General features: G+C 38.5%; 1 protein-coding gene across 2 annotated transcripts in view; it reads right to left on the bottom strand.

Moving 5' to 3' along the window:
* MDFIC2 (MyoD family inhibitor domain containing 2) overlaps positions 1-27,252 on the bottom strand; it is a 101,000-nt gene that overhangs the window by 23,852 nt on the left and 49,896 nt on the right. The window contains exon 3 of one of the 2 annotated variants that reach the window (XM_070493093.1): positions 15,465-15,503. The exons of the other annotated variant lie outside the window; for it this stretch is intronic. Within the exon in view, the coding sequence (XP_070349194.1) occupies positions 15,465-15,503 (39 nt within the window). The remainder of the gene's footprint in view (positions 1-15,464; positions 15,504-27,252) is intronic. 2 annotated transcript variants of the gene reach the window in all.

Below are 27,252 nucleotides of genomic sequence, written 5' to 3'. Positions count from 1 at the left end.
TGAAAGCGTTGAGGTGAGTTTCAGCATTCAGAACTAACTCTGACGAATGGCGACAGAACCAGAAACCAGAAATGTGTGGCAGTGTCGGGTCTCCTTTTAGGATGGTGTCTGGGTGTAATGTACAAGGCAATCTTTGCATCATTAATTTTTATTCTTCATTATGGCGGTAACCTGGAAATTACACGTAAGAAAGATTCTCTGACAAAACCTCCACTCACGAAAGTATTTTCTGAATTTTCCAAATGTTTGTAATGAGCACGTGTTTTCCAAATTTCTTGAATCTTGCAAGTTTTCTTAAATGAGCATTTCAATGGAAAAGGCCTTCATAAAAGCTAAGAAAAACATTTTTCTTCATTGAAGAAATATTCCTTTTCAAAATAAGTTAAAAATAGGGATCTTTAAAATGAGTGTATTAAGGTACTAATGTGATGATATAGATTAGAAACCAAGACGGTCAAATGGAAACATTAGTGGCTGGAGTGGTCAGTGTGCCTACACTGATGCATTGATAGCTGTAGTCTTTGGAAAGTGTTATAAGTATTTCCTTTGTTTAATGAAAGGAATGATGAAGGTGAGTATTGTAGGTCTTTGTTCTTTAGTGATTCTCCAAAATATTTTCATAAAGAAAGGAGGAAGAGAAAACTAGGGCATTTTGGAGAAGGCCCTGGAGCTAGTGAATATTTGAATGAGGAACCCATCGCAGAATTATGCGGGATGCTAAAGAGGTCAGAAGGAGGGCAGCGACCAGCACAATAATAACAAGGCTGTACAGCACTTTCAATTCACACAGCGTTTTCATAGCCACAATCTCATCTGATCTGCAGCTCTTTTCCTCCGGACAGCACCCTCCCACACACATACATTTGCGTTTCCCAATTTTGTGAATGCCCTTTACAAGAATCATTCTTTCTGCTTAGAGTTCCCTTCTTCCTGTCTCACCTCTCTGGACTCCGAATCATGACTCAAGACTCAGAGGCAATGATATTTTATTTACACAAGAACTGTTTGTCAATTGCTACTGTACTTGGAAATCCTGCCAGGTACGGGGAAGATGGAGATGAATGAAACCGGTTTCCTGCCCTCATGGACATTTCACTGTCTCTGAAGCCTTCCTTGATTTGCTAAATAGAAGGTCACTTCTATGCTTCCATGGCGTTCTGTTATAAGCATGTCTTTCCCACTATGAGGGAAGCGGCCTATCCCTTGGTATCCTGAGCTTGGTGCAATGCTTGGCATAAAGGTTGAATGAATGTAGACATCTATCAGCTTACTAAGTGGTAGGTATGGAAATGTTTAAATTCTGGTTCTCTAGCTTCTACTCCTATGCACTTTCCCTGTGTTATATCGCATCCCAAACAGGCACAATAATAGCCAGCACTGGTGAAATATTTCCAGGTAAGAAGTTTTCAGGTATGAAGTTCTTTGGAAACTGAATAGTATTATAGAATTTTGGATGTGGAATAAACCGTAGATGTCAGTTATTTTCATCTCCTACACACCAATTCATCCATTCATTCATTCATTCAGCACCTGCTATAATAATAACAATAATGACAGCTAAGATTCACTTCACACTATGAGAAGCTCTGGCTAAGTGCTTTAAATGAATTCTCATTTAATCCTCACAGTAACCCACTGAGGAAGGTCTTATAAGTTCAGTTCTCCTAGTGAGGAAAACGCAGCTTAGAAAAGAAGGGGGCTGTGCCTTATTCATGGTTGTATTCCTAAACTAGTAAAGAGTGGAGTAAGAATTTGAATGTAGGCATTTGGAGGCTGCAGTCCTTCCTCTTGACCACTGTGGTATGTGTGGGAGAGATAAAGATGAGTGAGGCATGGTTGCGCCTTTGGGGACTTTGTGCTCTATTTACAGGAGGCAAACATGTCAACAGATAGACTGCCCACAGGCATCTCTTCTAGGCCATCTTTAACCTGATTTTTGTACCAATGTAATTCCCCTTAATGACTAATGGCTGGTCAGAAATCCCCACTGAGGCCAAGGTTCAAATGGAGGAAAAAAGGCAATGAGATAGATCTTGTATGATGGGAGAGAAGGCAATTTGGCTGTTGTCCCACTCCCTGGGACTCTGATGCATATGATTATGTCAAGCTATCATTGTTAAGGCGGTCTTCAGTATTTACAGGGCACTGCTAAATGAGATGATGAGTGTTGGTCCTCATCCCATCAGCTGGGTAGATTAATCACCTGATTCCACTTTAAGACCGTCTATCAATTAGGGTGTCCCAGAAAAAGGATCACTGAGCCTGGCTGAAGTCCTGTGTGTCTAGTAGGTGAGTTCTCTGGCTCTGTCCCGCTTAGGAAATAACAACAACAATATTAACCATTACCACAGCTGCTCTTTATGTCTTAGATTTCTCTAGGTGATTTTATGTTCCACACACTCTCCCTCCGAGGGTATAGGACAAAGAAGTTCTGCTGGCCTCTTTCTCCAGACATCTAAGGTCTGAGGTAGGAGAGCAGTCAGAGCACTAAGAGTCAGAATTTTGGGTAAAATTGGAGTTGCTCTTTGCGACTGGAGATGAAGACTCTGAAATTCTAGGACCTCGGCTTCTGAAATACTTTTCTGTTGCCGTAAAGCTAAAGCTGGTCATTTCAGCTCACTGGTGTTTGTGTTTTTGTCAAGTGAGTTATATAAAACTATGCATTTTAAATAATTGATACTTATGGATTTGTTTGTGTCTGTGCTTATAATTTAGTACTTCGGATGGGTAGGCTTTCAACAAAGCGATTCTTTCCTACTACATCTGCTTTGGATTAATCTCACTTTAATTGAATGCCAAATACATTTGCAGAAGCTCAAAAGGTTGAAAACAGTAACAGAAGCTCTGAAGGAATAATACTTAAGATGGAACTGTAGGGCCTCCTGGGTTGCATAAGCTTCCTTACCAATGAGCTAATGGAATATTGCAACCTGAAATGAGCCAGCCATACTTTGTTTGAAGTCATCCCTCGGTGATGCAAACAAGCATAAATATACCAGGCGATTCCAATTCAATAACTGTGGCAGACTGGAAAGAGGATTTTTTCTCTATGAGAGCTCCATAAGTCATCCGAAGATATCGCTGATGTTTTCAAGGAAGTACATTTGCTATTGTCAAGGTTGCTCTCAGAAGAATACCTTGATGGGTGATCAGCTAATTGGGTCCAACTGGTATATGCGCATGGTTTATACATCATGCTGGCGTGAGCCCACCTGGATCTTGTTTGATCATACCTAGTATCACACCTAGATACCTAGGAACCAAGGACATACCTAGGTTCTCAAACTTCAGCATTCATCAGAATCACCTGGAGCGCTTGTCAAAACACAGATTGCTGTGGCATACTCTCAGAATTTCTGATTCTATACGTCTGAGTTAGGGGCAGACTTCTAATTTTGAATAAATTACATGAAACAGAGCGCAATGGAAAACCTGGCATATCTTATGGCCAAAGTGCCACCTTCTTCAGATGAGTCTCACTATTCTGTACTATCCTTTTAGTCTGACTATTTCCAGCAGGATGTTAATATGTGAAAACGACACTTTGCGTCAAAGTTTTCATTTATTGTGCACCTGTTATGAGCCACAAGGGAACTGAAACTCAGAGAGATGAAGCAACTTACCCAAGGTCACACAGCTAAGACTCAAACCCAGTTTGTTGTAGCTCTGAAGTCCTATCTCTTGCCACCATCCATCTCTGCACAGCTTCCTTAAAGTCAGCTGAGACGGGGGTAGAGCACTGATAGAAATACTTGTATCCAGTACTGTGGGCCCATATATGCTTATGAAAGTGTTTCAGTTAGAATTAGAAATGATTCCATCTTTTCCTTTCTGAGCAAAATGTACTTTTCTAGACTTCAAGGAAACTAGTTGCAGTACCTCAATGCGGAAAGATCTACATTCTCTCCTCCTAGAATAGGAGAAATCTATTGACAAATTCTTGTACTCTGGGCTATCATAACGAGTCTTAAAGGCTGGTGCCCTGTCCCAGCTTCAACTCAAAAACTCAAGTCTGAGAAATTTCCTTTCCCGGCCTACTACCCAATTTTAAGAGCATCCCAGAACAGAACCAGGTCAACAACCAGGTTGCATGCAATCAATTTAATTCACATACAAATGAATATTTGGCTGCTGTGGATTCTTTCAGTGTGTTTTTCTCAGAGAGGAGTTTGTTTTTATCACTGTTTTACACCTAATCTTTGATCCTCTTTTATTGTGCTCTTCCTCTGACAGCACTTGGTCAATCTGACTTTTGTACTCTCTTTCCCCCCCACTCCTTGTGGTTGTCTTTCTTTCTTGACTAAAACCTGATTTGCTCTCTGCATTGGATATGTATAAGAGTGCAGCATCCATAGCCTTTGTATATTTCCCCTGTATCTTAACCTTTATTCTTGATCACAACGGACGCTGTAGGAAACACCAGGTGGGTGTAGAACCCCAATCCCCGTGTGTATCTTTATCACTACTAACAAGCAGAGGGAAAATAATTGAGTGTGGATAAAACCGAATTAGTAAACTGCAGGAAATAGCCAAAAGATATTTTCTTCTAAGTTTGTAAATAGGGCTTTGGCATACTGATTCAAAGTCCCAGGTAAGGACTCGACATGGACCAGACACATTGCATTCTTCCTCCATCTTCCAAGGACATGATAATGGCAGATGGATAACCCCAGTTCACATGCAGAAATGACTCCATGCTGCAGCTGATGTTGCAGCCTCAATGGTTGAGCCTTTTTGCTTCATTATGTTCTATCACCTATTCTGGAAGCCATTTGGATGGGCTCCAGATGTTCCATAAAAGGTGGCACTTTTTATAAAGAAAAACGCTTAGTTTTCTTGTTGGCAGCACTTAATGAGTGTGTTCTCTGAAGATGGGAGAGCACCCTGCAGAGGATTCATTCAACACGCTATAATTTCCGCCATGCTTGCTCACTGTCTGACTTTACAAGTGCCCCTTTGCCTTCTCAAGTGCCAGAGGCAGTAATGGGGTCAGTTAGAGAGCTTCCTTCAACACTTGCGAATCTACCCTCTGAGACTTCACTCGAGTTAAACGTCAGGAGAAAATTCACCCTTCTGTTTTTTTTTTTTTTTTCATTCATTTAGAAGTTCACTCAGCAAAATGCCATTTCCAATTCTGTTCTCTATTAAAACACTGCCGTTGATAACATCACCGTAATTTTTACAGTTTTTTTCCCCCTTAACCATCCAACGAAGAAAGGAGATGGATGAAAATGTATGTTAAGTGAAAACATAATATTATATCTTCTTTTACTTTCGTAAAGGGTGTTAAAACAGATTCATTAGTTTTGACTAAATCCAAGGTTTCCATGAGGATTTCGATAAGTGACATGACAATGTTGATACGTGCACTCAAGACAATGGAGATTAAAACTGTTTTGAAAATATATTTCTCTAATATAGCTTGCATGTTGGGAAAGTTACAGAATAAATATATGGTAGATATTTTTCAATGTAAGAAAAGGATTTTCAAGGCAGGTATGTCTTTTCATGAAACACCTTTTGTGCCATGATGAGCTAGCCAACAAAAGAATTTTTTTTTTGGTTTCATAAGAGAAAGTAATTTATAATACTGATATGTCAATATGTTTTTTCAATAAACTTTTCCCCAGATTTTCTTGAATTCTCGTCAATGTAAGAATTCTAATTATATGTCTTCCTCCCACTTTGAAAGTGGCACAAGGTGCTCATTTGCAGTTCTGCTGTTGAAGTCGTCACTAGAAGTGTCACGACTCAGTTAACAATGCTTTATTATTCACATTGATCTTTTTTTATAGTGTTCTTTATCTCAAAAACATTGTAAATCAGATATCTACCTCCCACTCTTTTGTTCATTTGCAAATTTTTATTATTCTAGTTTAAGAAAGCAATGGTGTGTCAAGAGTCAGTGTATACTGTTTATGTTCTCCTTGCTTCAGAATCCTTTTCTCTGTAAAAAGTGAAGATGCCAGAAGCACGCCTAATTCCAACTTCTTTATACACATTTGTAAGAAACTTTTGTTTCTCTTCTGGATCAAAAGAGGTTTGGTGTTTCTTGAATCCATGAAGATGAAACAATGGAGGGAAAATATATTTTAGTGATAAGAACAAAAGTCCTTTACATTGATGTTTAAAAAAATATATCATTTGCTTCTGCCTCAGTTTCTCCCTCTTTATCTAAGTATATGGCTTGTACTGCGGCAATGCTATTTTACAGTTCAAGATATATAGTGGTGCTATTGTTGAAATAACTTTAAAATGAGCCCAATTTAGACAAATGGTGCTAGTGGAAAGAAGGCCGCCCTCCTAGGACTTAAAAATCGTGGTATCAAATCTTTGTTCCATCACCAACTACCAAGTTGTTCATCAATATGAGGCTTATGTAATTTAAAACAATTTGAAGGAGTTCATGTGAAACATAGCACCTTAATCCTGAATTCATCTCTGTATGGAAGAGTATGGTAATCATGTGAATTCACCAATGTTCATTAAAAGAAGATCTCTCAGAAAATGCCAAAAAATATCCAATCTAACAGATGAATTCAGAGCAACACAGCAATCAATAATTCACTCACTCGTTCAGGAAACATTTATAGAAGTTCCAGTAAATATCCTAACTGCTGGTAGACACAGAAAGATGAATAAGACCTGGTCCCTGCCTTCAGAGTTCACTCTTCAGTGAGGTGACAGGCACTAAGACAACTTCAGTAGCAGGTGATAAGTGGATAATAGAGGTATGTACACAGTTCAACATGGAAGGATGGAAAACAGTATTTAGCAGAGCATAAAAGAGCTTTGTGGGGAGAGAGAGAGAAGGGACTGTGGGAGTTAAGGTGAAGCTTTTTATGTTATCTGTGGATTTTAAACTTTAGCCATTGGAGCTGTGGTTCTTGATCTCGGGGGGGTTTAGGGAGGACCCTAAGGAAATATGTGGATCCTCTCCTTGGAAAAATGCACCATATGCAGACATACAATACAGATTCCCCACCCGTGCCCACCCCCTCAACACACAAACTATATCCAAGTTTCCTTAACTCCTATTTAAGAGCCTGAAATAAAGGTTTTAAGTAGCAATAAAATAAGATCATATTTTTGTCTTAGAAATGCCAACATGGAGGATGAATTATAGGGAAAGTAGAGTGAAATCAGGATTCCAGTTATTCTTATTTAACTAGTCTCCTTCAAATTAACCTGTAAACCAAGCACAGACTTCTCCCCTTCACCCACACTATTTTTCTCTGAGCTACTATGATGTCAGTCTTTCTGAAGTTTTCTGCACCTCTTTCTCCTCACCGAAGAAATAGGAGCATTTCAAGAAAAAGGACCAATGCTTTAATGATTAATGGACCAAATGCTGCAGAGAAGGCAAGAATACTCCAGGCTGGAAAACAAACCACTAAGTTTGGCAATTGGGTGACTTTTGCTAGAACAATTTAAATAGCTGGGTAAGGGTAGAGGCAGGTTAAAATAGGATGAATGGGAGAAAACGGAAATAAGAAAGCAGAAAAGTTGAACATATATTGCTCTCTCAATAGGTAGTAACAGCTAAATACTTCTAGAGGCTTTTGATGGGCTACACAATGTTCTGTGAGGCTTTCAATGTGTATGCTTACATAAATCCTCACCTTAACCCCATGGGCTAACAGCTGTTACTATCCACATTTTATATATGAGGATGCTGAGACACAGAAAGGTAATGAAGTAAAGGTAAAAAGTTGTGAATTATAACTACAGCTAGTGAGTGGCAGAGCTGGGATTCAAACACAGGAGTTCTGGTTCCAGAAAAGATGAGCTTTTAACTGCAATCGTGCACTGCCTTGGATAAAGTAGACTTCATAGGTAAATAGTAACATCATAGTAAAAGTAATATAATAAGTAATATTGATAATACAGTAGTATTATAACAGTAATTAGTAAGCAATATAAACTATATGCAAAGGAGGAACTTTGATGATATCAGTTTGAATAGGTCACCCCTTTTATTTGGATAATGTGTGCTAAATATTTCAATATTTGGAAGTGAAAATGTGCAAACAGTAGTCTTTACTACCCCTAAGTTTTAGAAGTTTTGGTATGAAGAAAGACGTTTTGTAGAGGTGAATATCTACAATAAGATCTAAAATACTACAATAATTTAAAAATATTGAAGAAAATATAACACTATATTATTTTGTGTTTCACTGTGCCTGGAAAAATCTTTATAAACAAAAATCTTTTCTCTGATCAAAGTTTCATTTGAAATATAACCCATATTCAGCATAAGTATTTTTTTCCTATCTCTTAGAAGGAACTGTTTGTCTTGTAACTGGTGTTAAGCTACCCAAAAAATCATGTTTCACTAACAGAGAGGTTCAGAGATGGTCTCTGTTTTTTTAAATATAGCACAAAAGTTTTGGAGAAGGATCCCTGGTATGTTTGTTCTAAGTTGTTTGTCCTTTTTCTGCCTTCTAGTTATATTGAATGAATACGCATAGGAGAGGAAAATATTTCCAAAGTCAATTTACTGGAATTTGGTGAAACACTCAAGATTGTTTGCCTTTTATAAGTATAGTGCTAAAAATGTTAAAAATTAAAAACAAAAAAACAAGAGTTTCATACTTTTATAAAGCAAAATGTATATCCCTCTGATTAATTTTCTTCATTAATCATTCTTTGTTAGACAGCACTCAAGTTTCATTTGTATTATGGTTTTCTTTACCTACTAAGATATACAGCTGGGTTATACCTCAAAATTCCTTAATTCATTCAGTAAATGGTATTGAGGTCTAATATGTGGCAGATACTGTACTAGGTGAGTAGAAACTCAGATAAAAGATGTAAGTCAGTTTTCACACAGCTTCTAGTCCAATAGCAGGGTCTAATAAAGAGATGCTGAGAATTCCATGTACTAAATGCTGTGACAAAGGTTATGGGGATACCAGTGAGGGGCACACAGCTCAGGCTCCGTAACAGAAGAAGTCTTCCCAGAGTAGATGAATTAAGAGCTGAATCTAGAGGAAGAGTAGGGAAGATGCCCTGTTTCTTTCATAAAAGCATAACACTTTTTGCGAAAAATTTGTTTTAAAATTATCAGCATCCTGGTACACATGTTAGAAGAGGAACCAGCAAAGGAGACTGAGGAGGAACAGTCAGGAAGTAGAAGAAAAACCCAGAGACAGCCAAGGAAGGTGAGTGTGTATCAGAATTTAGTGGTCCATAGTGCCAGTGCATATATTAGGGACATTGTATATTCAGAAAGCTCCTTATTTGCGTATAATGGTGTAGCCAATGCTTCAAATATGGCTAAGGAAAATACTGTCAATTACTTTATCTTTAGCTCACAAAGATTTACGTTGGTGACAGAGACTGGCTGGATGCATACTGAGCCAAATCTACTTTTTCTTTCTGGACACACAGTGAAACTACATTTTCCCTCCTCTTTGCACCTAGGTGGGGTCATGCAAATAGTTCTGGCAGAAGGGATGTGGGCAGAAATGATGGGCCTCACTTCCAGGTTTGTCTCCTAAAATATGTCACATGTTTCTCCACATTTTTTCTTTACTTATTGGGAAACTTTGAGCAAAGAATACAGTAGCAAACCCTGAGAAGCCCCCTAGGGATCGCAGAGGCACAAGATGAAAAAGACCTGGATCCCTGAGTCACCACGTGGTAGAGAGCAACCCAGAAAGGTCTACCGGCGTTGAGCTTTGGGTGACCAAGAAGGGACTTTTACTAAGTTAGGCCACTGAAGATTTGGGAGCTGTTTTTTGTAGCAGCTACTGTTAATAAATCTGAGTAATGTTATGGAATACAACGCACGTGTAAATTAATCAATAAATGTGTTTCAGTGTTTATTATAGAATACCAATGATAAAAATATTTAGTATTTATTGAATTCCAGGATTTGTACAAAGTACAATATATTTATCAGATTTTATCCTATAAGAAATGCTATGAGGTAGGTACTCTTACTGCCATCCCCATTATAATAGTTAAGAAATCGGGGGCTTGGAGAGTTGGAGACATTTACTTAAGATCATAGAATTAACAATAGTGTGGCCAGGATTTGAATCCATGCTGTTAGATATGAGAGCCATCCACTTAACTGTATATTGGCTCCCATTGGTGGATACCATAATACATGTTGAACAACTAATATCTTGTATTATTTCTTTCAAGAAAGTGAACATGGTTTACCAACACACAGTATAGTTCCCTTTATTCTGTAGATGAATGTAGGATATCCATTTCACCCCTAGTATAACAACAGAAATTCTTTTCACCAGTATGTTCCTTCATAAAAATACGTATTTGTTTGTGGGCTGGTGTCAAACTCTTACTTTTGACGAGTAAAACTGTTATTTGGTTCTCAAAACGTCTACCAACTCATTGTTATCATTAGGCAAATAACAGATGATTCATATATACACTCACTTTTCTAACTCTAGCCAAACGGATGTTTGAGTAACAACAGAAACCTCTCTTGATTTCCCTGATATAAGTTGTCTATTTATTATTTATCATTAGTATCTGGTTTCATTTAACAAAACCAAAAGGAGCTGTGATAACAGCAAGCTGTAATGTATTAGTCAAGGATTCTAGTGTTTTGGTGGATACTTCTTCCAAGTGGTGGTTTATCTATGGAACAAGTTATCTCATCTCTTCATCCTCCTTGGGCTTTGAAGGCAAGGCTCCATGATGACTCCAAGAGCCAAATACATATGCAAGTATGGGGCAGCTGCATGCCCCCGACCCCCATGCTTGTACAATAGCGTCCTCCTCCCAGGTGAGAGAAGAAAGTCTGAACAAACAAAGCTCTTTATTAAAAAGGTGAGCTTCAATTTGAAGAAAAAGACCACAACCTGATCACATTCTGCTCCTTTTCCCTGCTCACGGGCGGGATGGATTGACCCTTACCAGGGACCGGCAGCCCTTAAGCACAGCAACACTGACCACTGCTCTGCATTTGTAGCAATCACTTTTTTACCTCTCCTGCCCAAACAGCCCTATTGTTATCAACTGTAAATGTATTAAAAACACAAAAGGGCATTTTAGGATGTATATCGTGCATGAAAAATATTATTGCCTAACAGGCTCCAATTGGCAAGGGAAAAGAGGTTTTACTGAAGGAAACAGCGGTAGCAAACAGCGAGCAGTGCACAGGAAGGTAATTGTTCCTGTAACATCGGCAGCGCACGTTCGCTTAAGACCGAGGCTCCTGCGCTGCCTCATCCACACCCAGAGGACCTGCTAGACGAGCCGCCGCCGCCTCTCTCCGGGATCAAGCTGTCAACGCAAACTTGCGTTCTTTTCCTTTTTCTGAGCTAAGCTCTGCCCCCAGAGCTCCCGACGCCTTCCTGAGTGAAAGCTCGAAAAGAGCTCCCTTCTAAATTGCATCCCGCGCGCCGCACTCTTCAAACTGACAGAACAAAAGAGCCAAATTCCAAAAGTCTGGTCTGTGACTTGTTAGTTGCGCGGGATGATTACCTCTTAATGGGCTCTGAGAACAGGCTGTGGTCGTCTCGACGTTGCTTAACTAGACCTTGAAGAGTCCTCTCCTAGTTAATTACTAATTAAGGTTGATTTCCTTAGTCAGCGAAACACACACTAAAGTGGGGGTGGGGGGGGTAGAGAAAGAGAGAAGAGAGGGAGCAAAAAGAAGTCCCTACTACGCTCCCTCACCCCTCCCAATTAGTGGCAATGAAATTACTTGGACCAGGAGTCGCAAAAATTCTCGTCTGGAAGGACTAAACAGGCTTGCCGTGGTGTGTGTGTGCATGTGTGTGTAGGTCTTTCTCCCTTTCAGAACTGATGCTACACCAAATAATAGCCCTGTTTTCTTGACGGCTATTTAGCGCTGTGTGCTCCCAAAGCCTTATTGTCTGCTCCTTCCGCCTTGCTCCCCCCCTAACCGTTAATGAATATGTTCGACTGGCCAGGGTCACTTTATTATTTTGACATAATGAAGTGGGGGATGCGATTTCCAAGTTCTGAGGCTGACACTGGCAGGGTGACGCTTTCACCTCGAGGTGCCCCAACTGTATACTCCACACACTTGGAAGAATAAATATTGATCTGCTTTCTGAGGATGTGCGCCATGTGAAATGTTAATGCTTTTAAACGACTTCGGACATACAAAGTAGCTATTATTACCTCTATTATTATAAGGTATAAAATCTCCGAGAGTAGCTCATCTTTACCCTTTATCATCATGATTAGTGCAACATGTGTTGCGTGCCCACTGTATTCACACCACCGCTCGTGGTACCGTGATGACATTTGGAGACAAAGACATCGATTCTGAGACTCTCCAACAACAGCGATAAGGACCATTCTCAACAATAAGGTGGATACATATTGTTTTGTGGACTACCAATAATTAATGTTTATTCCTTCATGGGGCCTCGCTTGTTGTTATGGGGTGGGAGATTTTCCACTTGTCTTCCCTGGGTAATTCATTCTTTTGCACAGAGAGAAGGAAAAAGTTGCCCATTGCCTAAAATCCTTCTTGCACTAAATTAAAATCATAATTGGCTATAAAAGTTTGAGGCCCCTAAAAGGGATGGGGTTAATATCCGATCTTTGGTTTGGCAAAATAATTTCCTGGAAAGTTTGAGGTCTAAAAGTGAGTTCCCCCCAAGCCTGGTGTAGGAGATGGTCATAGTTAAATTGCTCTACATAGGAAAAAGCTCAAATTTGTGGTTTGGGTGGTGCTGGTGAAGCTTGAGGGAAAGAGGAGTTCAGCAAGATGACAAGAGGCAACGTCTCAGCGTGGAATAATGGCCAATGAGGAGGCCAAGTGCCACAGTTAACAATATGGCTATCTAATTCTTGATTTTAAGTCACTTTCTAGCTGGTGCTTTGATGGTAACACCCTCTTCCCTGTTATTTTCTCACTTTCGTTGAAATTTAGTAAAAATCTATTACACGCACAATCTATTGTTGATGGCATTAAGAATAAAGAGATTGAAGTCATATCCAGTGAAGCCAGCTGAGGCTCTAGGTAGACCTGAGTAAGATGTGGAAAAGTATTTGCAATGAGTGACTTGGGATCAGTTATGGGACAATTCTGCTTTCCTCAAGGATTCTAGACACTTGAAGAGAGGGCTAGGCTGACATCTGAGCTATACTTTTATTTATTGTTACTCATTCCACTAATATTTATTGAACATCTGCTATGTGCCAGGGGTTCTGATGGCATTTGGAAATGCGAAAGTGAACAGTACTGAGAAGATTCTTTTACTTAGTACAGCTGATGGTCATAAGTAGTGAGAAGCACATAAATCTACTTTGCTGCAATTTAGAAATTTGTAATGATCCTTTGCGATCTGCCCACAGGCCAGCTTTTCTATTTTCTTCCCCATTTCCTCCTTGCTTCCTTTGTTTTAGGCAAATTAATTTCTTCATTGGCCCCTAGTTTTTCAGATTTTGCTCAAGTTGTTATCACATGGAGGCTTCCCCTCCTTTTCACCTAGTCAAATCTTTCCAGCTCCTCTTTAAAGCCTGCCTTGGACCCCCTCAGCCTGAAGAAACCTCAAGTTTTTCTGATTTAATTGGTCTGGAGTCCAGGCTGGGCGTCACAATTGGTAACAATTGCCAAGATGATTCTAATAGGTAGCCAGGGCTGAGAACCACAGTCCAAAAGTGTACATATAGTCTTATTGGTGCACTTTCCTACGCTTGCATTTTACTACAAAATTCCTCTGGTCCTTTGCATTTTATTCCATCCCCTATGGGAAGAGAAGGGGCCCTCCTCCTTTTAAAGATGAACCTCTACAAAAGGGGTTTGCATCCTTCTCTCTTTCGCCATCCACAGGTGCGTCTGTATCCACCAGCATCCCCTTTCCCTGCATTTTCAGTCTCACTCTACTGACTCCTTCCTCCCTCTGCGTGGATGCTGAGGGCACCATAGCCTGAAACCCTCCCTGCACTAATTTCCCCATCACTAATTCCTCAGAGGAGTCCTTAACACATACCGCTTCATTATCTACTCATTCCTTAATCCCTCACAATTGGTTTCCATCCTTACGTAAATGAAAGCGATCTTTCAAAGCTCATGTGGCACTACCTGCCTATTTGTTTATTGGCTCCAAGTTAATCCCACCTGCCAAATATTATTCTTCCTAACATGTAGCTCGAGGTATTAGCTACCTGCCCCATTGACAACCAAAAATAATCATAAAATTAATTTTTAAAAGACCAGACTCCTTATCCTGCCAGTAATTTAACCCATGCTTTAATAGAAAGCTTTCTTTTATGTAAACAATATTTATTTATTAAGCAAGCAACATATAGATAGATTTTGGGTTTATTAGGAAGATTAGCCCTGAGCTAACATCTGCTGTCAATCCTCCTCTTTTTGCTGAGGAAGACTGGCCCTGAGCTAACATTGGTGCCCATCTTCTTCTATTTTATATGTGGGATGCCTGCCACAGCATGGCATGCCAAGCGGTGCCATGTCCTCACCTGGCATCCAAACCAGCAAACCCCGGGCCACCGAAGTGGAATGTGCGCACTTAACCACTGCACCACTGGGTCGGCCCCTAGATACATTTTTATTGTGAAAAAATAGCTCAAGCAATACAGAAGTGTAAAATTAAAAGAAAAATCCCCAATTCCCCACTGCTGCTGGCATCACTCTTTCTGCTCTTTACAGAGGTGATTCCTGTTATCAGTTGGAAATAACTCTTTTCCAGACCTTTTGCTTACATTAGTGAACATATGCATGTTTGATTTTCACTAAGTGCAAATGGGCCATCCTGTATTTATTAATGTGAAGCTGGATATTTTCCCTCATTAATATGTCTTGGAGGGGTGCTCATTTAGATCTGCGTCTTCATAGAGAGCTACTGTGCAGTCCTGCCTCATACAGAAGCGTCGTAACATATTTAGGCAGACTTTTATTGAGGAATGCTTAAAAGCTACCTTGCTGTTTATTTCCCACCCCTCTCATATGTGTGATCTTCTAACTAAATGAGAAAGCACATCTCACACTTTTCTCTCTTGGCCCCTTCGTGCATACCGTTCTTTACTTATTCCTGAAAGAAACTTCTACTTAGCCTCCAAAACCCAGCTCAAATGTTAACTTAGACATGGAGTCCTTTATGCTAACTCTAGCTTAACATGATATCTTTAAGAGATTTCCCAGTCCTTCGAGGACAGAGACTGAGGTTATTGTACTCCCACAAAACTTAACATAGGGTCCTACATGTGGTAGACTCTGAATCCATGTATTGTGTAAACAAGTACACAATTTTTAACCTTTTGTTCTCTAACATGTATGCACAGATAGGCTATAAGCACCTTCAAGGTAAAAACATATCTTAGTGTGCCTTGAACAATGCAGATACGTGATGACTTGTATGCCAGTGCTACAGCAACTGTACTGTGGACATGGGCAAAGATGGAGTTCTCCTCTCATCATATTGCACCAAAAGTGCCCGTCAGTCAGTATAGAAATGTATACACAGAAATAAGGATGAACCTACCAGAATCTCCAAGAGGATTTTGAATTGAGCTGGATAATCCTAAAAGAAGGGAAATTAAAAAATTATTTGCATGGATATCTATTGTTTTGTTTGCTCATTTGCTTTTGCTTGTCCAAGATCCCCTTCCATTATTTTTTTTCAGGAAGGAGAACCCCACTTCCCACTGCAGGACCTATTCTATGTAGCTTGAGTGGAACGGCCTTGCCCACCTCTGCTACATGCAGAGTGACGTGGTAACCCAAGTCCTCTGTATCCTAGCCATAGTGTTTGTATGGGATGGTTGAGAGTCAGGTAGTACCCATCAGGGTGTTCTCTGAGGCTTGAGATTAGCATGCTGAGGATGAGTCTGCTCCTGCTTTGTGTGGTGGAAAGATAATGTATGCTCATGACTGACAGAAACCATCCTTCCTACCATGTGTTAAAAGTCTGAGAACAAAGCCAAAACAAGGGGCCAAAGAGCCTAGAAAATAAGGTAAAGGCAGAGCACTGAATTCCTCTTTGGGTCCCTGGACTTACTTGCTTCGGAAGCTTGTCTACCTGAACATCCTAAATATGTGAGGCTACAAATGCCCTTTACCGAAGCTAAGTTGTCTTTCCATGATCCATAATGGAAAGAGACTCACAAAATTGTATAGGAAGTTTAATTAATTTTGGATATCTCTTCTGACTCTATTTTCTTCTTATCTCTTTTTAAAGCATGTATCCTGATGAAATTCTCTAAATTTAATTGTTTAGTCTCTGCTTTCTAACTCTGAAAATGTTCACAGAGTGGAAATGTTTAATTTTGTGAAGGTGTGCCAAAAATGATTTATAAAAATGGCTTCAAATTAAAGACTGGATCTTATGCTAAAATGAGTAGTAAGAAACTGAGATGTGGTATCTACTGACCTGGTCTTTCATCAGTCCTATTTAATTTACATCAGTGAAAAGAGGGGATGGGACTTATATACATGAGTACCTACTCAGTTCCACTATTTCATGAAATTTACCCCTTTCATGTAGATACTGGTATCCTGATTTGAAAAATTTTTAAAAATCCAAATGATTTTGAGTTCCATTCTTGCCCAACATCACCGAGCTGGTTAGGTACAGAAGATTCAAGACTAGAATCCAGTTGAGTCTGACTTCTAAACACTCCCTCTTCACCATCCAGGATGCCATACAATTGGGGGATATTGACTGTGCTCTCTGTTCTCGAAGCACAGTTCCAACTATTAGTCCACCGACTTGACTTTCATGGCTTGGCCATTACTGTTCTGGGGGAAAAATCATTTTCTGGGGAAAAGTATATTGCTATACAGAGAGTATGAGATTTGAATTGGGAGACATGAATTCTAGTCCTGTGATCTTTCCATTAAAGAGCCCTGTGATTTGGGAGCTCCACCTTTCTAGATCTTAGTTTCTTCCTCCATCAAATAAAAGATGTGAGAGCCTATCATCTCTTGAGTCTATTCCAGCACTGTTCCACTGCTAAGTGCTTCCCCAGAACCCTGTACTTCCCAATTAGAGATCATGTCGCCTGTATTCTGATTATATGCTAGAAGCAGTGATGTCCTGTTTGACTCAGCATTCCCCAACCACGAGCCCAGGGCCTGGCAAATAGTAGACGATCAATAAATATTTGTTGAATAAATAGATGAGGGAATGAAGTCTATTCACTTTTGTGTATAAAACACTACTTCTTTATTTTATTTTTCAACTGACCAAAGAGTGATCTTTGAAATTGCAAAAAATACTTCTAATTTTGCTCATGAGAAGTAAAAATAGGTTAATGATAGATTTAAGGACTACCACACTCTAAATATCAGCATGGATTTTAAAGAGGACTTTCCTTTATTCAAGCTTCAAGATAAGCAGAGTTAACTCAAATTTTTAAAATACGAGATGTACTTTAAAGTGTAAAATGGTCATTTTAGGTGGCCATTGTAATTCAGCTTTTAAAGCTTGGTAACTGAGCCATCCTGGTGAACCTTCTGTGTGAATGAAACCTCGCTTAATCGGCTTTTCCTACACTATTTCATCCTGGGAAAGAAAAGCAGTAGCTAAGCCAGAAGCGAGCAGGATAACAAAAAAGGAAGTCTGCGGCCAAAGCAACAGAACTACTTTTTTTTTTTTTTATCCTTTCACTTGTGTTTGTGAAGGAGAAGTAAGAAACATAATTTTTTGTCTTTGTTTAGACATTGGACAATACAAATCACAAGAACATATATTTTTGACATACTATTTTTTGGTGTTCTTTGGAATTTGGACCCTAATTAAAAAATATGTGTTTCCTAGCCCTTCTTACTGTGAAAATGCTTGGCAATATAAACAGATGCACTGGTTGGCTTTTAATTCTGACACCAGACTGTCTGAAATAATAGCTCTAAGAAAGTGTGAATTCTTTCGTTCCTCAAGCTTTAATTATAAGTACTTAATTTGTTTCTCTTTCTATCGCTGACTATCCTACCAATCTGGTTTATTTCTCATCTGGCAAAACATGGTGCACCTTAGAAGCACCTCATTTTGAAAAGTTTATTCTGCCTCGGAAGACAGAAACAAGCTAAAAGTTTGAGTTATTTTCATTCTCCAGGGCACGTCACTGTAATTTAACAATTAAGATATTAAGTGATGTTCTAAAAATTTCGGTAATATAGGCCTGTAAGATGACAGAATGAGGATCTTGATAAGCAGTTTGAAAACACTGAATATTTCTCATAAAAGTTGATTCGTCATTTGAAAAGTGAGCCAAGTTAATAGGTTACTAACTCATCTTGACCTTTCACAGTCAAAGATATTCCTCACTTTCTGTGTCCACCGTTTTTTACACCTCATCTCCAATTTGCTGCCACAATGTTTTTTAGCTGTGGGACTGACTGTGATGATACTGATTTCTGTAATTAGATGAGATACCACATATGGCACATTAGCCAAAAAATTCATCAGGTGCTGAGAGTAGGATGTCTTGGAAGAATCACTAAGTCTGATCTTCCTGAACATTGTCGTATTTCCACTTTTAACACTTCATTATGTAGAGATGTGTTTTTATGTTCTAAGGGCAAAAATAAAATCAATGAAAGGCAAATCATCACTGGAACTCATGAGAAACGTAATGAAGAAAGGCTCATGCTTTTCCTTCCAATTGGTTTCTTTCCAAGTCTATCTCTATCTATGTATTTACATTCCGAGATACTTTCACCAATTATTTCGGACTCTACTACTAAAGATGTTTGTGTCCTCATTGTATATATGCTGGAAAGAATGACTATGGCTAAAATATAATGAGATTTATATTAGGAATTGTTAAGCCCTATATTTTTATTATCTCATTTTAATCCCCATAACAATCCTTTAAGGCATTATTATTATTATTAGCTTCATTTTAGAGGTGAGGAAATTGAGATTTAGTGTGGCTAAGTAACTTACCCAAGAACACAGAACCAGGAGGCTGTGGGAGCAGAGATTTGACCCCAGGAGGGCCAGAATGTTTCGTGATGTCCCTGCTGCTGCTTGCCATTACAGCTATTAATACACCTAATGCTTTACACACATTCCTTCCTAAAAGGATTTTAGGAATCCTTCCTGAAGGATGCACCCTGTTTATTCCTTCCTAAAAACCCTTAACATGGGGAATATTATACCCATTTTACAGATGGAGAAACTGAAACTCTGAGAAAGTAATTTGCCCAAGCTCACTTGTTTCATAAGTAGTGGAGAGAAGCTTAGAATTGAAGTCTTGCCTGATTTCAATAACGTGCTCAAAACCTTCATCCTAAACTGCAGAATAATAACATTTGTTTAAGGCTTTAGAGTTTATTACCGAAATATAGTAGACAGCAAAAAAAAAAAAAAAGATTCTTCAGGGTACAATGACTGAATAAACTATCTTAGATGCCAGAAAGATTAGAGAGAAGGGTAAGGGCCAATGACGTGTATTGCTGTTTTTGACATTTTTACAACAGTAATGAAAAGGAGTCTTGGGGGACATGTATTTCCAGTGGTAAAAGCAGAGCCTGGGGATTTGGGCTCCTGCATCATCTTTACAACTCTCTTTTACAGGACACATCATTTAACTCGTTTGCCTCCAATTAATCTGCCCCCAAATTACGTTGGCCATGATCATATCTCTTCAGAAACACTGGGGAAAACACACGGTGAGACTCTCTTGATCTTTTTTGCAAAAATGCAAGTATTACTTTGTCCATTTTTTCCTCTTTCCCATAAGTAGAAAATTTGTTTATGTGGAATTAGATTTTTGAGAGCATGACGTCTCAGTGGCCCTTGGATTCCATGACACGCTTTGGGGCAATAGCTTGGACAGCAATGATAGCTTCTAAGTTGTTTCCTGTTTTTCTTGGTCTCCTTGCAATCCTTGCCAGAGCTTCCCTCCTTCTCTGCCGCATTAGTAATGCAAAATGAAATTCATTGTGCCCATTATATCTGTTAAATGGTTTCCATTTTAACTTGAGAAAAATGTATTGACGTTCATGTGTTTGGCATGGAAAATGTGTATATCTATCGAAGATAGCAACTTGTCTGTTGGAATTACAGTGCATTATGTATAATGCTGCTTTTAGCTGTGCATGTACATTTCCTGGAATCTTATTGTGTCAGAGCTTGGAAAGTTTACACAAGCATTGGTAATCTAATTTTTGTCTGGTGGGTGGCTGTGGAAATATGGAGTATTTGAGAAAGCAAATGTCTTGGCCATCTGTGCCAGGGAGTGGTTTGGTGGCAGGGGTGTCTAGTCAGGTGGGGTAAAAAGCATCCATCAAAAAAAGGTTTTAAAAATATTGCCCCAGGCCTAACCTAAATATTAATTTCCCAAGAGCAGAAAGATATAACAGTTATTGTGACATGGTTTTTAGCACATTTCTGGTTATTCTTTTTAGGAGTTCTGATTGTAAGGTTGAGGAATCTGTTTTATCTTTCTCCTGCCTCTTAACAGTAATCCTCCTCTAGACTACATTGTTTCCTATGCCTTTTGTCTTCTGCAGACATGAGTCTTTGGCTCATGAACATCTTGTTAAGGTCTGTTGAGGATTAGGGGCTGTGACACAATTTTCTTGCTGAGTCTTTTTATTGGGGATTTTTCAGTTGGTTTGTCTTGGAGGTCTTTGAAATGTCTTCCTTCTATCAAGCAATGATTTTCATTTTTCTTTGTTCTCCTCAAAATTGGGGTTATATTCTGCTCAACTGTTCCTGGGGTCTAGGTAATGAATTGTATTATTTAATAGGCGAGCGTGAAATTCTGTGTGCAGCTGCTGTACTGCTCTGTCTCTCAGAGTTGCTTAAATCTCACTGCACTGCTGCTGAACTGTGATGTCGTTTTTTGTTTTTTAGCTTGAAGTGTATTTCCGTCATCCATCTAAAGTAGGATTTCTTAACTTCGGCACTATTGTCATTTGGGGCTGAGTAATTCTTTGTTTGAGGGGCTTGTCCTGTGCGTTGTGCAATGCATAGCAGTGTCTCTGGCCTCTACTCATCAGATGGCAGTAGCACCTTCCCTCTGTGTCTCCAGGTGTTCCTAATGTCCCTAGGGGTGGGGAGTGGGGGATGAAATCATCCCGTTTGAGAATCACTGATCTAAAGCAAGGTTGAAAGACAAGGTTGGTGCAATGTAAAGGAATTTCCATAAAAAGCAGTGAACTCAAGCAATGTAATGACAATGCTGAGAGAGCTTTGTGTCTTGGAGGATATGTGGAGGAACTGTATCACGCATCCCTGGAGAAAATACTGCCATAATTGTCTATAGTTTCTTAGACTGAGTAATGGAGGAGGTAAGGGTCACCTTTTAACTGCTTTCCTTCTGATCTGCTAATTATCTCCCCACCCTGTGATGCCTTTTATCTCGGCTCTGCGAAACTTGACTCACATAAGGAAGATTCTAATTCTTCTAAGATTTTCTACCTTAACTACTTTTCTACCCTAACCTCCCTGCTCTTCTGTTTCCCTCACTGGTTTCCTTTGGCTCAAATGGGATCATGGTGCCCATTTATTTCTTTAATCCATTTCACCACCTAATAGTACATTCTCTTCTGAGGATGAATTTTAACAAGATGCTGTCTACTCATAATACACTTCAGTAAAGAACTAATGTTTACCATGATGAGTATTCTCTGTTCCGACTGAAAAGCAGAGATGCCATTGACCACTGCCGTATAGACTTTTTCATGTTGAACTTTTTCTCAATGCCTCTTTGAGTGAGTTCCATCTATTATATTTAATGGCAATCTTATGGGCCTGTCAAAAGGGCTTCTTCTTGCTACTGAAATTGCAATTAAGATAACAGGCAAATGAATGAAGTAATCAAATGCATCTGATGATAATATGGAGATTATTTTTTATTTTTTTTTTAATGCTACAAAAGCTGTGGAGGTATGCTAACAAATCTATTTGATCAATATATGGGATGTAAAAAGAAGAGGAGACAAGATTGACTGATGAATAAAATGAAACTGACACAAACAGGCTGACAGCCAGCTGTAAGTCTCTTTAGGGCAAATGCAATTAACTTAGAATAATAGACTCAAATTTGATGGTTAGAAATGCATTTTTATTAACAATCACAGGCTGAATCATTATGCTCTTATGAATAAAATGGTACTTATATTTTGTGCATGTGTGTGCATGCATATATAAATACATATACATATGTCTCTGTACGTATATATCCATGCCTCTCACATTCCTATGTGCTCTGCTTACAATTTGGGTGGAAAAGTTGATTTCTAGAGTAATGTACTTTAAAAAGGAAATTCATTCATAAATTGTCTCCAGGACTATAAATTCTGAATATTCTCCCAAATTACGTATATAAAAATCACGCTACTTATCTGGTGCTATTAGACATGAAGCCAGTGAGCCCTGGTCCCAGAACTGCTGGTCCTTTGGGGATTGGAATTGCAATCAGGGATTTACAGATTTCATTTTGAAGAGGAGAAGTCATTACTAGAAACCTAAGCTCATTTCCTCTCCTTTAATAGCTATTTTAAATCATTCATTTAGAAAATACATTAACTATTTAGGGTACTTGCAATGCATTTCTCTTGGCGTTAAGTCTGCATTTTTTAAAGAGTTTTCTTTTCTAAAATTATTTCAAAAGAAGATGAGAATTAGGAAAAAGAAGACCAAATGACTTTTTGGTGGTATAAAATTACTTTTGCATAAAATTTTCCTCTCTCATCACCTAAGAGGAAACAACTTAAAACTTTAACAAAATATTAGAATAGTATTAGCAAACTCCTTGAATGCCAAAGAGATGGAAAAAAAAGTGTGTGACCCTTGGAAAATTACAAACTGGACTTTGAATATAATTAAGAAATGGCATATGGTCGACAGCCTGTTTAAATGAATTTGTTAATAATTTAAAGAGAAAACAGTTTTAATTCTGTAGTGTTTACTTAACATTGATTCCAACCTTAACCAGTAATTGGGTAATAAAAGGAAAAAAGATTATCGTAAAAAATAAGTAACTTTATAGTGGAAATAAGTAACTCAGAATGTGGAGTCTTGCATAAGACAGCAAATTGCTTTCTATATGTATTTTTTTTTCAAATGCAAAATAAAGCTCCCTGAGTTATGTAATTGCTATTCTTCAAAAGGACATCATGAAGGTTGACAATTTAAAATGTACTCTTCCTGTCATCATCCAATTTTTTTAAATGCCTACTGATGGTGTTAAAAACAATCTCCACCGAGGAGGGCTGCCATTGCCAATTTAGGACACTGGCTTTGTTATTAGCGTAGGCATTTTAGGTGATCCTCTTGCTCTTCCCGCCTGCTTTGTTCTTTTGATATGGCAGGGAACTGAAATTGACAACAGCCTCCATTTATATAACAATAACTTGCATTGTTAAATATATATGTGTAGATAGACAGATAGAGAGTTCTTTTATTCCCCAAAGATATCAAAGTTCACTACACACCCTGAAAAAACCCACAGAAATATGCAGATGCTTCTGGGGTGAACCATGGCAACTATTTAAAAGCATAAAGTATTGACAGCCTCGAGATTCTTGAAATAGTTCATAGTCATTTTAAATTTTCAATATTTTTATCCCTTTAGAAAATTTCTGTTTTCTTCAGGAGGAGGAGAGGATAAAGGTCACACTTTGTGACTTGTGCGATAAACCAGAAGCGTTTAGGAAAGAAGCTGGGAATATAATTGTCTAAGTCTACAAGCTTAGGAAACCTTTCTGCTGTATACACAAGGCTGAGGAGGCTGCTTTCTATCTCAGTCATCGTGTGATCCACTGCATCCATTAAAACAACAGAGAGTGACCTCAAAGTGGGGAGTCTGAGGACTGGATGGGCACCACTATAAACAGAGTTACCAGATTTACTAAATAGAAGTACAGACTCCTCAGTTAAATTTCAATTTCAGATAAATGACACATAAGTTTTTAGTATGAGTATGTCCTATGCGATGTGTGGGATAGACAATACTGAAATTGACAAAAGCCTACATTTATATTAAAATATGTGGGATATTCTTAATACTAAAAAATTAAACATCATTTATCTGATATTTAAATTTAACTGGTATTCTGTATTAAAATTTGGCAATCCTAACTATAAAAGCAAGGCTTAGTGTACTGTTTAGAAAGTAGGTTACAATTGGGGTAAAGAAAGTTTTTAGGAAAAAAATAGAACTTTATTTTTTGTTATCCTTAAAACAACATTGCCATCTTAAAGATTTGTAAATCTCTTTTTCTCACAGAATAGTAACTCACAATATTATGTTTAGATGTGACTCTTTGCTCAACAATTCATGATTATAGGTCTCGAACAGAATATTCTTGAACAATATAAGGTTTGGGTCACAGCATAATAATCCATGGACGTCTGTCTGTCTCCCTGACTGCCCATGAAGGATAGAGAATTTTTTAAAAATTTATTTTCCTGAATACCAGATATGGTGCCAAACAGATGGTGGGAACTCAACCCGTGTTACTTGAATGAATTTATTTTCTGATCATTGAATTTATTTTCTCTTCTTTCCCTGACTTTTTGTCATTTCTCTCCATTTTCACACATAATGATAATATTCCCCTCTATAGTTTCATTTCCATTTCAAGATATTCTTCAGCATGCACGAGATAAAATTTGACACCCTCTTGGCAGTAAGGTAGAGGCAGTATTTCTCTGGCAGCATTTCTTACAGGGCTGGGACTAGTTTAGGTTTAGATGGTTGAGGGTGACTCTCCTGGAGTTGGGGAGAATTAGTGAAGTATTATTTTTTAGCCTACCAGGAAAGTAGGATTATAGAAACATTTAACTTAAGATCGTCAACTGTACCCTTGGGCACTTCATATGTATTCTTACTTGTGTAACGTACGTTATCTATTATATGAATGTATTAAGAGTTTTCTTGGAGGACTTTAAATTTATAGAATTTTTATCTTAGGCACTGTACCAACTTTTGAACCACCGACCCAAGCTGAAACTCCATTGTGTTAGAATTTTAATATGTAAGATTATATCTGTCTTAAAACTCAGAATTTTATGACCTTTTAATAGAAAAAGTAAGTCTTTTTATCCCCATCATCATTGCCATTGGTTTTGTTCCTGTTGTATACATGCTGTGGGAGTTTGCCAAGGAAATACGAAGGAGGAGGGGTGAGGGTAGCAAGAAGCAGAATGAGATAGAACCTTAAGGAAGAGTCAAGGTTACAAACACACAAAGTGAGATTACAGTCATCAAGAAAACAGAAACTAGAAGTATTCAAAGAACACAAAAATAACGTCAAATTTTTTTTCTCTTAAGTTGTAAGTTTCTATTTTCTGTGGTAAAGAGTTGCTTACTCTACTTTTAGATTATATTAGACATTACATTAACAAACGAAGTAAAATTTTCAGTCAAGATGATCAAAATGAAAGTTCAAACAAGTCAATTTAATCCATATTTTTTATTATTTGGAGGGCAGGGAGGAGAGTGGTAGAGGAGATGGGCTAACATTTATTGAGTACCTACTACTTTCAGGCTCTATGCCCAGCAGTGGGAATACTAAACCGTAATCTCTGACCTCAGGACTCTTTGACTCATAGTCTAATGGGAGAGACACACAAAGGAAGTAAATGATTGTAATGCATTGTAGTTAAGTGCTATAAAGACAGTATATTGTACTGCCACGGTCCCATGCAGAATGTTATCAACCTTCTAAAGAGATTGGGGGAATGTCTTCACAGGGGAGATAACACTTGAGTTGGGTTCTGAAGGAATTTATCAAGTGGACAAAAAAGCATTTTATGTAGAGGGTATAACAATTGCCAAAGCATTGAGTCATGAAGCAGCATTAGAAGCAGACTGATTCGATTGGAGTGTAAGGTTCAGGGTAGAAAGAATTCCAGGAAATGGGACTTGAGAAATACACATAACTCAGAACTTGGAGGCCCCATATATCATAGAAAGGAGAATTTAAAGCAGGAAAATACATGGTCAAATTTAGAAAGAGAATGCTGGCAGCAGATTGGAAGGGACAAGAGCAATGTTTGGGCTCTTGCAATCAATGGTTCAGACAGGAGGTAATGAAGGCTTAAACAAGATATCCATTCAAAATTGGAGATGGACAGGATGCAACAAATTCAAAAGTTAATGAACCAAAGAATTCAAGAGCTGAACATTCTGGGGAGTGGTGATAAACCTGGTTAGTGTATAACAGGATCGTATTGAGTAGGCTGCCATGTGTGATGTGTTTGCTGATGGTGGCCTGTATGACTCAGATGAAAGGAAATCAAGAGAAAGAAAGCAAATTAACTTTGTTGATGGTAAATCAACTTAGAAGGAAATGGGCTGGGTTGTTTTACAAACATTATTCCAATTGATGACTTCACAGCCATCTTTTCTTCCTGTGAATTTTATCCCAGTTACCTGAAGAAGAAACTGAAGCTCAGAGACGCTATGTGGGATGTAATAAGTTCATAGAGCCAGAAAACTACAACACGGATGTCTGTACTCAAGTTGGTCTAGCCACAACATCTCTGATCTTTCCTTTAAATTTCAAAGCCTCAGACTGACTTCGGACAGATGTGCGTGTTTGTACCAAGTTGAACAGGGATTTAAGTAATCTATCCAAAGGTATGAAGTAGGTTTCAAGAGCTTTGTGTCTTTAACATTTCCTAACCAATTCGAGAGGACAGAACTAGATTCATTCATTCATTCCCTCAAGATTTCTTTTCTGCCTTCTTTCTTATTTGAGTCAAAATTTAGAGCTACCTCAGGCTTTCATGTCTAAGGGAGGAAACTTAGCATGCTGTGAAAGTATGAACACTGGTTTGGATGAAATTTAGCAGAAACTAACAGATGCCGCCATTGTTGTGACCACCATGTCCCAGGAGAAAAGGGAGCAGAAAATAATTAAATTTCTATTTATTCCCTTATATCTTCTGTGTTTTGATTAATCATCCTTTTCCCTCTCTCCATCAGGGCTGTCCCTGTAGGTCTAAGTGAATTTTTTCCTGAAATATATCATTGCAGGTGCCCCTACTGTGAAAATGGAAAGAAATGTAATGTTTTTGGCCATGGGAGAGCTGCCAAGCCCAGAGTACCAGTGTGATGAGAGTCATCCTCCCTTTATTCCTCCCTTTCCCTTTTTTGGATGTTGATGAGACACTAGCGTGGCATGAAGCCTGTTTGCTCCTTGCTGTATTTATTTTGTTAAGATTAGAGTTGCTAAGATACGGTAGTTATTTCAAATGGTAACCGCTGATGCCAGTGGTCATAAAATAAAGAACTAAAATTCCTTTATTTGCTAACTCTAATGAAAAACATTCTTGAGGAGGCGAGGGAGTTTTCTGGCAAAAAAGT

This window comes from Equus asinus, chromosome 21 (genome assembly GCF_041296235.1).
Source record: "Equus asinus isolate D_3611 breed Donkey chromosome 21, EquAss-T2T_v2, whole genome shotgun sequence".
In the NCBI taxonomy this organism is placed as follows: domain Eukaryota; kingdom Metazoa; phylum Chordata; class Mammalia; order Perissodactyla; family Equidae; genus Equus; species Equus asinus.
This window is presented reverse-complemented; position numbering and strand designations above follow the sequence as displayed.